Genomic DNA, 12,674 nt, shown 5'->3' on the forward strand with positions numbered 1-12,674 from the left:
AGATTCTTGATTAGTCAGGGCATCAAAGGTTATGGGAGAAGACAGTAAAATGGGTTTGTGAGGGATAATATATCAGCTATAATGAAATGGTGGAACACTCGATGGGATGAGTGGCATAATTCTGTTCCTATGTCTGATACCCATGTGACCTTGGAACAGTCACTTAAGTAAGAAACATTTTGACAGTGGACTGAACTTGTCTATGTTTTCAATGGCATAGCAATATTATGGCCCTGATGCTTCTGTAGGCATTGCCACTTTCTCATCCTGAAGGTCTTTGTCCCTTTCTGCCTTCACTGGAAGTCCTGAGATTCTTGTGGGTGGCCCACAGTAAGACATAGATGAAGTTCACTGCAGGATTTGCCTTGGGCCTTGTGTTGGTGGTACACAGGGCAGTACCCTATGTAGGATGTAATTCTTGTGTGTCTGAGGAGTAAATAAGGGCAACTTTAATTGCTTAAGCCAGTGGAAAGCATACTTCACTCCAGGGAGCCAGTGTATGTATGTTTAAACAATTGTAAGGGTTCACTAGCATGAATTTTACAGCGGGGTGAAACCTCCCCCAGCTACCCTACTCCCCACTCACATCACTATCTGTAACAGAGTAATAGGAGAATGAACGGTATTGAGATACCATCTTTTGAATGTGGGCAACAGCTCCAGGTTTCAAAAGATCCACAATGAACTTCACACTGTGAAAGTGTAGTAGTAACTTTTCTCTTTCCAATATTTTTAATTTATATATAAGAATACAGAGTACAGGAAAAAAATATATGTCAATACATTAAACTAAATCGCATACAAAGACTCCTTACCCTATATTCGTACAAATCAATTAGTTGGTAACATTGAAAAATAATATTTTTTAATATAAAAAAAAATCTAACCCACTACCAAGACCAAAGCTGATTAATAGAAAAAAAATGAAAAAAGATTGTTATTCATCATCAGTGCTTTAACAGCAAATCAAAGATTTTGAAAATAATTCAGAAAGGGTCCCCACAATGTTTGAAGGTCTTGATTAGATTCAAAAATTGAACATCGAATCTTTTCTAAATTTAAACGTGACATCACATCATGTAACCATTGGGCGTGAATAGGAGGGGCCACATCTTTCCATTTAAGCAAGAGCGTCCTTCTGGCCATAAGAGACATAAAAGCCAGAATGTGCAAATCAGATGGCTCCAAAATAATATCCTTTCCTCCTGCAATACCAAGTAAAGCAGTCAAAGGATTAGGCTTGAAATTTACTTTAAAAAGTATGGAAAAGGTTTGAAATACTTTCCAATATTTTCCAAGACTCAGACATGTCCAAAACATATGAATGAGTGAAGCTTCTCCATTATTATATTTATCACAATACAGAGATATATCTAAATAAAAACGAGACAACTTATCCTTAGTCATATGGGCCCTATGGACCACTTTAAATTGAAGGAGAGAGTGACGGGCACATAACGATGAAGTGTTGACCAATTTAAAAATTTGATTCCAAGTTTCCTCAGAGATTGAAGTCTGTAAATCTTGTTCCCAAAGATTTTTAATTTTATCTAAAGGAACAGTTCTCATTCCCAACAGCATATTATAAATATTAGATATAGATCCATTATAAGAAGGTTTCAGATTAAAGATTACATCTAGTAAATTCTTATCAGGACTTTTAGGAAATATACTTACTTGAGACCGTAAAAAATCTCTTATTTGTAGATATCGAAAAAATGCGTTTTGGGTAAACTATATTTAGTTGACAATTGTTCAAATGAAAAAAGATTCCCTCTACAAACAAGTGCTGAAAGCATTTAATACCTAATCTATCCCATTCTTTAAAAGCCACATCAATCATAGAGGGTTTAAAAAAATAATTAGAAAAAATGGGGCTCGAAAGAGAAAATCTCAATAAGCCAAAATATTTTCGGAATTGTATCCAAATCCTCATAGTGTGTTTAACTACCAGATTATCAGTTAACTTACTCAAAGACAAAGGAAGTAAGGATCCAAGAAGAGAAATAATTAACTGCCCAATAATAAAATCTAAAGTTTGGTAAGGCTAATCCTCCATGTAGTAACTTTTAACACTGTTCCACCAGTGCTCCTGAATCACTGGATGTCTGATACTTAGCATACTTATAGATCTTAGAACCTAGAACAGTACAGCACTGGAACAGATGTTTCAACTCACAATGTTCTGACACGTCAATTAAATTAGCAATCAAATGACTAACTAAACTAATCTCTTCTGCCTTCGCAATGTCCATATCCTTTCACTTTCCTCTTATTCATGTGCCTATCTAACATCTCTTAAAATTCTCTAATGTCTCTGTCCCCACCACCACCCCAGGCAATGCATTCCAGGTACTCACCACTCTCTGTGTAAAAATAAATACTTACCCCTCACATCTCCTTTGAAATTACCCCACCTCACCTTAAATGGATACCCTCTGGCATTAGACATTTCAACCCTTGGAAAAAGATATTGTCTGTCTACTCTTATCTATTCCTCTCATAATCTTATAAACTTCTATCAGATTTCCTCTCAGCCTCTGCTGCTCCAGAGAAGACATCCCCAAAGTTTGTCCAGCCTCTCTTTATAGCACATGCCCTCTAATATCCTGTTAAAATTCCTATGCATCCTCTCCAAAGCCTCAATCCTTCCTATAATGGGGTGATCAGAATTGTATGCAATTCTTCAGATGCAGCCTAACTAGAGCTTTATAAAGCTGCAATATACTGACCTTTGAACTCAGTGCCTCAACTAATGAAGGCAAACATGCCACGTCTTCCTAACCACCCTATCAACCTGGTACCTCCATTGCTATCAGATGACTGACATTATCTTTATATGACACTATAGCATGCTCATCTCTGGTTACATTGGCTCATCCACAGGAATCCTAGAACTTCCAATGGAGGCAGTAAGACTGAAGTACTTCAGGTTCTGCCCCAACCAGTCTCAGAAAAAGTAATAGTGGAATAGCATTCTCTGCCCGCACGGAAATTCCTGGCTCATAATAGATGCCATCCATTGAAAACGTAATCCAGTTCAAGCCACCGTTAAAATGCTGTACATTTCAGTCAGGACAGCCAGAGTTGATTCTTCAAAATAAAGTTACTGGCGCAACTCCACTTTCCTGTGGAAAACGGACATAGATTGCTCTGTTTCTCTGTTTATGTTCTTGGGCATCTGGGATGTTTAATTCAAATAACAAGAGCAACTACACACATTTGAAGGCATTTGAAAATTATAGGTTTAAAAAAGGATGTGTGTTTCTTGTTATTGAAGCCTTACTGCCATTAACGATGTGCAGCAGCGCTAAGGAAGTGGAGGCAGAAGGATCCTGAAACAAAAGGACAGGTTAATTATATAAAAGAACACAAGGGATTTATAATCACTTTAAAGCAACATTTCTTCTGCCAGCAAAGCCAGCTATACAATACTGCAGGAGGAGCTTGAACTATTTTTTTCTGCCCTTGCAGAGGCAGCAAACCAGGGGCTGGGAAATGCTGCTGGAAACCTGCCAACAATCCAGAAGTATGACTGCTGTGTGGGATTTTATGAGGTCAGAGCAGAGTCTGTGGGACAGGCAGAAGGTCTCCTGCAGATTCAAGGAAGTTCAAGCCTTGGTAGACTTGACTTCATAAATACTGATGCCTATTTCCCTCATTTTTATGTGATCTCAAGTGGATAGACAGGCTAGAAGGTCAACATGAAGATCACAATACAGAACTAACTATCAGCTGCTGCATCTGGTAGCATTGCAACTTCCTTCTGCATGCTAAATAATGATTGCAGTGTGCATCTGGGACTGTTCTGTTCCAGGGAAGAGTCCAAAACATTAACTGTTTATTCATTTCCATAGATGCTGCCTGACCTGCTGAGTTTCTCCAGCATTTTGAGTGTGTTGCTTTGGATTTCCAGCATCTGCAGAGTTTCTTGTGTTTATGGTGCTATTTGTATTGTTCAGTGACTGCAGCTCAGCTCTGTAGGCAAAACTGTGCAAGGCCAGTGATATCAATGCTAGTCGGAACATCTCAGAGCCAGTGGAGGAAGTGTGTTTTTGCTGCCACTAGTCTTAGGTTCCAGAGCATCCTTCCTTCCTGAAATGCAGACGTCTCCCCACCATGCCCCACTGAGTTTGAGGAAGAATTGTTCCCTGGATACTCTGAGTGAATATGGGCTCTGTGTATCCCAGTCCTCACTGAGCACAGTTTCCTCTTCAGCTCTGCTATATTCAAAAATCTGTTCCAACCAATCTGTGAATGTCTGGGAGCAACTGGTTTCCGCAAGGACCACAAAGGTAGCAGAAAGTTTTTCTACACCCGCCACACCACTCTCCATAGATTAACAACTTTAAAGAACTTTTGAGAAAAGAAGTTCAGATGCTTATAGAAGTGAAGCACTAACAAATCAAACTCAATCGACAACTGGCTAAAAATCAGTCCTTTCGACCTCATTGGTAGAGGCTACTTACTGCTGCCACGCTCATATTCAGGAACAACAATTAATTGGAATATTGAATTTTGAAATAGAAATGTTGGCTTCAGATCAGCAATGACTGATGCCATGATCTGCTACTTGCAATAATATGCACAAACACATTTGCGATCCAGTGAACTCACTCCACAAATGTGGCCACATGTTGCAGCTGTTTTGGAACTAAAATGGTGCCCATCATATCAAATAAATAGGATTCACAGATTTGAATATTTTGTCCTCTATTTTCATATCTTTTCAGAAATTTTGTCTGTGCCATCTTAGGTCTGAACCAAGTATTCTGACAATGAAGTATTTGATTGTTCCTAATCATCCTATGAAGAACAGTCCAGATAGGAATTAATTTGTAGTCCAACTAAGATGTGGTTATAAAAACAAAAGAAGATAAAAATTGCAGTAAGGATAAATTAAATATAAGATGATAATTATTTCCTAACAGCCGAACAGAGGTGCTTCCTCACCTGTGAATCTAAAGAAACTCGGGAAGTTGTCTACATGAAGAAAATGGTGCGCGATGGAACTCGCTGTTCCTACAGTAATCGCTATGACATTTGTGTTCGAGGTGCTTGTGTGGTGAGTGATCCAAACTTTGCATTGAAGTAGAATTAAATAATAGAAGTTAGAAAACTTTTCTAGGGTTCATGTTAAATATGCAATCCAACTGTTTCAACAAAATTCACCAAAAACTCCATTCCCTAATGTAGCTTCATAACATTGATAAAGCTGAAGATAATTATTTTGAGCAGTTGCGTTTTAGTTCTTGAACATATTGTTACCACAAGCAAGGAAACACATGAAAATTCCTAATGGATTTATTCTGTATATGGTCGAAGTGAATCTATACCCCTCTCTCCAGAGCATAATGCACAACTAGTAACTGTAACTCATTACATACCAAGAGATGAAGAAAATCTGACATCTTACTAAGCTGAAGAGAATTTTGCCTTTGGTACAGATCAGAGACAAGGTCAACACCTATAACAGTTTCTATTTGGTATAAGGTATTGTAGCGGTGTGCTACACACAGCGCTAGAGTAACCACACGGAGTCGGTGAGTTAGAGTTGCGATGAAAGAGATTTATTCAAACTTCGCGGCCTGCTTTAAAGCCTTCCCGTTCCCGCCCTCCCTGGGCGGGATTGCTGTGGGGAATGCATATTCCCAGACCCTTTCTGCGTGCGGGATTTTCCCCCTGCTGGTGAAGATGACCTGGCGCCTTTTTTGGGGCCGGCCCTCTGTCTGCGCGCGCTGTTGTGAGCCGGTTCGTGTGTGCCAGAAAGTGGGTCGCCACATAACCCCCCCCCCCCAGAACCGGCGATACCTCCCCCAATGTCCACAGTCTGGATCGGCCTCTGTTTGGGAGGTCTGCCCCTGCGCCGCGGTGCCTGAGCCTGGACCTGGTGCGCCAAGTCCACATGGGCCGGTTTGAGTTGGTCCACCGTGAATACCTCCTCTCTCCCCCCAATGTCCAGCACGAACGTGGACCCGTTGTTCCTGATCACCTTAAACGGTCCCTCGTAGGGCCGCTGTAGCGGTGCCCGGTGTCTGCCCCGTCGTACAAAAAGGAACCTACAGTTCTGTAGGTCTTTGGGTACGCAGGTCGGGCTCTGTCCGTGCTGTGAAGTGGGGATGGGGGCCAGGTTACCGAGCCTCTCCCGTAGTCTGTCCAGGACTGCTGTGGGTTCTTCCTCTTGCCCCCTTGGGGCTGGTATGAACTCTCCTGGGACGACCAGGGGCGCGCCGTACACCAACTCGGCCGACGAGGTGTACAGATCCTCCTTGGGCGCCGTGCGGATTCCGAGCAGGACCCAGGGAAGTTCATCCACCCAGTTAGGCCCCTCCAGGCGGGCCATGAGAGCCGATTTCAGGTGATGGTGGAAGCGCTCCACTAGTCCGTTCGACTGTGGGTGGTAGGCAGTTGTGTGGTGTAGCTGAGATCCTAAAAGGCTGGCCATAGCCGACCACAGGCTGGAGATGAACTGGGCACCCCTGTCGGAGGTAATGTGGGCCGGTACCCCGAAGCGTGCTACCCAGGTTGCGATCAGTGCTCGGGCGCAGGATTCAGAGGTGGTGTCGGTGAGTGGGACTGCCTCTGGCCATCTGGTGAACCGGTCTATCATAGTTAGGCGGTACCGCGCTCCTCACGACACTGGCAGGGGCCCCACGATATCCACGTGAATGTGGTCAAACCTCCGGCGGATGGGTTCGAACCGCTGCGGCGGAGCCTTGGTGTGCCGCTGCACCTTGGCTGTTTGGCACTGCATGCACATTTTGGCCCATTCACTGACCTGTTTACGAAGTCCATGCCACACAAACCTGTTGGAGACCAGCCGGACTGTTGTCCTGATGGAGAGGTGCGCTAAGTTGTGAATGGACTCGAAAACCCACCGGCGCCAGGCTGCTGGGACGACGGGGCGGGGTTGGCCGGTAGCTACGTCACATAGTAGGGTCCTCTCACCTGGGCCTACGGGGAGGTCTTGAAGTTGTAAACTGGAGACTGCAGTCCTGTAACTGGGGATCTCAGTGTCTGCCTGCTGTGCCTCTGCCAGCACTGCATAGTCCATCCCCTGGGACAGGGCCTGTATGGTAGGTCTGGAAAGTGCGTCCACCACGACGTTGTTCTTTCCAGAGACATGCCGGATGTCCATCGTGTACTCGGAGATGTAGGACAGATGTCGCTGCTGGTGGGACGACCAGGGGTCGGACACCTTAGTGAACGCAAAGGTAAGCGGTTTGTGGTATGTGAACGCGGTGAAGGGCCTACCTTCTAAGAAGTACCTGAAATGCCGGATTGCCAGGTATAGTGCCAATAGCTCCCGGTCGAAAGCACTGTATTTGAGTTTGGGTGGTCGCAGGTGTTTGCTGAAGAACGCCAGGGGTTGCCAGTGACCCTCGATGAGTTGTTCCAGCACTCCACCGACCGCTGTGTTGGATGCGTCCACCATGAGGGCAGTAGGAACGTCCGTTCTGGGGTGCACTAGCATCGCGGCGTTTGCTAAGGCTTCTTTGGTTTTAACGAAAGTGGTTGCAGCCTCTTCGTCCCAGGTAATGTCCTTGCCCTTACCCGACATCAGGGTGAACGGGGGCGCATGGTTCGGGCTGCTGAGGGGAGGAAATGGTGGTAAAAATTCACCATACCCACGAATTCCTGCAAGCCTTTGATTGTGCTGGGTTGGGGGAAGTGGCGGACCGCGTCTACCTTGGCGGGCGGCGGGGTTGCCCCGTCTTTAGTAATCCTGTGGCCCAGGAAGTCGATGGTGCCGAGTTCAAACTGGCATTTGGCTGGATTGATTGTAAGGCCGAATTCGCTCAGGCGGGAGTAGAGCTGGCGGAGGTGGGACAGATGCTCCTGCCGACTACTGCTGGCTATGAGGATGTCATCCAAATAGATGAATGCAAAGTCCAGGTCGCGTCCCACCACGTCCATTAGCCGCTGGAAAGTCTGTGCGGCATTCCTTAGACCAAACGGCATTCGGAGGAATTCGAAAAGTCCGAACGGGGTGATAAGTGCTGTTTTGGGGATGTCGTCCGGATGTACAGGGATTTGATGGTATCCCCGGACGAGGTCTACCTTGGAAAAGATCCTTGCGCCGTGTAGGTTTGCTGCGAAGTCTTGAATGTGCGGCACAGGGTAGTGGTCTGGCGTTGTAGCCTCGTTCAGTCTGCGGTAGTCACCGCATGGTCTCCAGCCCCCCCTTGCCTTGGGCACCATGTGAAGCGGGGAGGCCCATGGGCTGTCGGACCGTCGTACGATTCCTAATTCCTCCATCTTCTTGAACTCCTCCTTCGCCAGTCGGAGCTTGTCCGGGGGAAGCCTTCGAGAACGGGCGTGGAGGGGTGGTCCCTGGGTCGGGATGTGGTGCTGTACTCCGTGTCTGGGCATGGCTGCTGTGAACTGCGGTGTCAGTACTGATGGGAAATCCGCCAGGACCCTGGTGAATTCGTCGTCGGTCAGCGTGATGGAGTCCAGGTGTGGGGCTGGCAACTGTGCTTCACCCAGGGAGAACGTTTGAAAAGTCTTGGCGTGGACTAATCGCTTCCCTTACAGGTTGACCAGCAGGCTGTGGGCTCGTAGAAAATCTGCCCCCAGCAGTGGTTGGGCCACGGCGGCCAGTGTGAAGTCCCACGTGAACCGGCTGGAGCTGAACTGTAGCCGCACCGTGCGGGTGCCATAGGTTCGTATTGTGCTGCCATTTGTGGCCCTCAGGGTGGGTCCCGGTTCTCTGTTGTGGGTGTCGTAACTCGTTGGAGGTAAGACGCTGATCTCCGCTCCGGTGTCGACCAAAAAGTGGCGTCCCGACTGCTTGTCCCAGACGTACAGGAGGCTGTCCTAATGGCCAGCCGCCGTAGCCATCAGCGGCGGCTGGCCCTGGCGTTTCCTGGGAATTTGCAGGGTGGTCTGCAGCGGCGGGCCTCTGTGCCCCACCGCTGGTGGTAGAAACACCATTGTTCGTTGGGCTCCTCACTCCCGTCGCCGGGTTTTGTAGGCTCTGCTGCCAGGCCTGGTCTGGTCTGTCGTTGGGCACGCGGCTTGGTGATCTGTGCGACGGATGCCCCTCTCTCTTTCCTGGCATTCCACAGCACATCTACTCGGGCCGCCACCTCCCGGGGGTTGCTGAAATCTGCGTCGGACAGCAGCAGGCATATGTCCTCGGGCAGTTGCTCTAGGAATGCCTGCTCAAACATGAGGCAGGGTTTGTGTCCTTCAGCCAGGGCCAGCATCTCGTTCATTAATGCCGACGGCGGCCTGTCTCCCAAACCATCCAGGTGCATTAAGCGGCGTGCTCGTTCGCGCCGTGAGAGTCCGAAAGTCCTTATGAGCAGGGCTTTGAATGCTGTGTATTTGCCGTTCTCCGGGGGCGACTGTATAAACTCCTCAACTTGTGCAGCTGTCTCCTGGTCGAGGGAGCTCAGCACGTAGTAGTAGCGAGTGGACTCCAAGGTTATCTGCCGAATGTGGAATTGTGCTTCTGCTTGTTCGAACCATAATTGGGGTCGCAGCGTCCAGAAGCTTGGCAGTTTTAACGAAACTGCGTGAACAGATGCAGCGTCGGTCACCTCTGGTCCAAATATCGTTTGGGCCGTTGGGGTCACCAATTGTAGCGATGTGCTACACACAGTGCTAGAATAACTACACAGGGTCGGTGAGTTAGAGTTGCGATGAAAGAGATTTATTCAAACTTCGTGGCCCGCTTTAAAGCCTTCCCGTTCCCGCCCTCCCCGGGCGGGATTGCTGTGGGGAATGCATATTCCCAGACCCTTTCTGCGTGTGGGATTTTCCCCCTGCTGGTGAAGATGGCCTGCCGCCCTTTTTGGGGCCGGCCCTCTGCCTGCGCGCGCTGTTGTGAGCCGGTTCGTGTGTGCCAGAAAGTGGGTCGCCACAGTATCAACAGTTACTATTTGTTACAGATTTTAGTCTTTATGGGATATTTATTCTGCTCCATAATAGATCCATTAGCTTTCTGTTTGAATTATGTATTTCACTAAGCTAGTGGAATTCTTCAAGGAAAATACAGGGTTGATTGTCAAAAGTAAAGCATTGTAGGTGGAATTTTAACCACTGACCCCCACCTCAAACTGTCAGAAATATGACAGGGAGAGAGTTATTCCCCTTTCTCAGCACTCAGATATTATATTCTGTATAGCAAGGGCTGTGTCTGCAGCAACTACTGCTGCACACAGAATTTCTAGCTTACGTTGTGCTGAGATCAATGATTGTTGCCTATTAGTTGTAATCAGCTTTGTACATTGTTCGGTTCTATTGATTTTAAAAAGATAAGTACAACCAGAGACTAATCCTTACATCCACTAAGTGGTCAGTCCTCACCATTTACACCATCTCAGTTTAAAGAGAGGCACTATTTAGCCATTTTCAGTGGAGAAAAACAAATTAATTTGGTCAGTTTAAAGTCTTACTTGAGACTTGGGGTTAGTAGATTTTCATTGTCTGGAGTGTATACTTCACGTAGAGTCAGGTATATTCAACATCTTGTCAGCTACTTTGCCAGCTGTAACTAAAAGTTACTGAAGAACAGATGCAGGAAGAGGAGTTTATTGACTTTAAAGAGAATGTGATAGAAGCCACATCAGCTTTAATTAATAAAGAGAGAAGTAAAATCATTCTAGTAACTCTCAAATCCAGGCAACAGTTGACCAACAAGCCATAAAAGATCTTTCAGATTCTGAGTTTGATCTGTTAACAATCAAATCGATCAAACTCAAAAGTCAGAAGATGTTAAACATCTTTTCATCTACAATATTGTTTCTCCCCCAAATTCCAGACATTATGAAGTTGGTTTGAAGTGCTGAGAGAGGCCAGAGACCATCGTGAAGTTGGCTTTGGACCTGTTCTACATACGTGCTAGTGAGCAGATGGTACCTCTCACACCTCCACAGCCAGCTCACACCTCAAAAAATAAATCAATACTGGGCTGTTGGCAGTGGTCCTCTGATAACTTCTAGGGAAAAGGTCGGATGAAGTATTCAAACAGAGAAAGTCAGGCCCCAGACAGTTGAAAGGGAGAGCAGGATCTAAAGTCCAGCTGAGTGAGAGAGAAAGTGGGTAACCGAAATTGGGTAAATTAAAAGAGTGTGTAGACATCAGCTGCTGAATCAAACGCTGAATCATCGGGATTTCTGCAAAGCTGCAGGACAGATTTTTGGAATGTTATTATATTCATTAAATATTCATTAGACTTTCATTTGCATTGTCCCTCATACCTGTTTTACACAGTTTACCAGGAAACTATGTTTTGTGCAATGTTATGGATTAAAAAAGGCAGAATGCATGCAAAACCATTTCAACCTCTCAATTCCTGTGGGAGACTGACGTTCATTGTTACTCGGTGCTCATTTATAAAGAAAAGGTGGCTGAAGATGAGAACAATCTGTATACTACTAAAACTCTCATGCTCTGTCTGTCTGTTTGTCTGTTTGTGACTTTCAATTAGCGCAAACGGTGCATTACAGCAGCACTTTTTTTGGCTAAATTGAATTAAAATGCGCTAACTTACAGAATGCAGGTAAAGTTCAGGGTTATATATTCGTATAAAGTTGCTCATTCGCCAAAAATCAACAGGCTGCCTTTTACCCGAGACCCCATCGGCCATCATGGAAATCGGGACGCCGCAGCCCGACGCATGCACACAGCCAGCCTCAGCAGCGAATCACGATGCTCACAGAGCTGCTTCCACCTTCCATGGAGACCGCGACGCCACAGCCCGACGCATGCGCACGGCCAGCCTCAGCCACACCTCACCATGCTCACACAGCTGCTTCCACCTTCCATGGAGACTGCGATGCCACAGCCCGACGCTTGCGCACAGCCAGCCTCAGCAGCGAATCACGATGCTCACAGCAGCCACACCAACTGCAGGCAAAAGGCCAAGGCTATCACGTCCATTTAGGAGAGCACCAACCACATTATCAAGGAACAACAGCATCTTGGAAGCTTTCGTGTTACTGCTTCCTATCTTCTATCAAGCATTAGGGTAAAAACATATGGATAGCCTAATTATGCCACGTGGACAGAGAAGGGGGACATTATGGTCAAGACATGATGCCAAACGTCGTTGAGAAGTGGCAAGGAGAGGGAGAGAAGAACAATCAGATGAGGCCAGGGCCGCACGACTCCAGGAGCAAAGAGTCAGGAGAAAGACAACAATAGGCACAGACGGAGGAGAGAACAAGAATCCGATCAGGCCAGGGCCGCATGACTCCAGGATCAGAAAGAACAAATGGTAGAAGAGATGAAGGATGAAGGGGCTGCGCGTCTCCAGAATGACAAAAACAGACAGAGAAGGAGGAGAGAGGAAGAGACAGAGGAGAAAAGGAAAGATCAACTCGAGAATATGCGGCACAGAGTAATTATTCCAAGACTTGCTGAAGATGACAGTGGCCGCTTTCGACGACAATACCTCGACAGAGAAAGAGCAAGGCAAAGTGCACGACTGGCATGCCGTCACATTTCTGCTATGTTGGTTTGATGACCAGAGTATGCCCTCACTGTCGTGCCTTCCTATTCACTGGAGAAACCGCACATTTCTGCTGTATGAAGGGAAAGGTCAGGATAGGCGATTTGCAGCCTCTACCCAATGAACTCCTCAATTTGTACAGCAATGATGCACCCATTGCAAACGCGTTCAGGAAGAACATCAGACAATACAATTGCCTCTTCCAAACGAC

The 12,674-nt window shown here is 46.3% G+C and overlaps 1 protein-coding gene across 1 annotated transcript in view; it reads left to right on the forward strand.

Moving 5' to 3' along the window:
- LOC140200468 (A disintegrin and metalloproteinase with thrombospondin motifs 2-like) overlaps nucleotides 1-12,674 on the forward strand; it is a 279,816-nt gene that overhangs the window by 240,453 nt on the left and 26,689 nt on the right. The window contains exon 13 of the mRNA XM_072263823.1: nucleotides 4,932-5,065. Coding sequence (XP_072119924.1) covers nucleotides 4,932-5,065 — 134 coding nt within the window. The remainder of the gene's footprint in view (nucleotides 1-4,931; nucleotides 5,066-12,674) is intronic.

Source organism: Mobula birostris, chromosome 7 (assembly GCF_030028105.1).
Source record: "Mobula birostris isolate sMobBir1 chromosome 7, sMobBir1.hap1, whole genome shotgun sequence".
NCBI lineage: Eukaryota > Metazoa > Chordata > Chondrichthyes > Myliobatiformes > Myliobatidae > Mobula > Mobula birostris.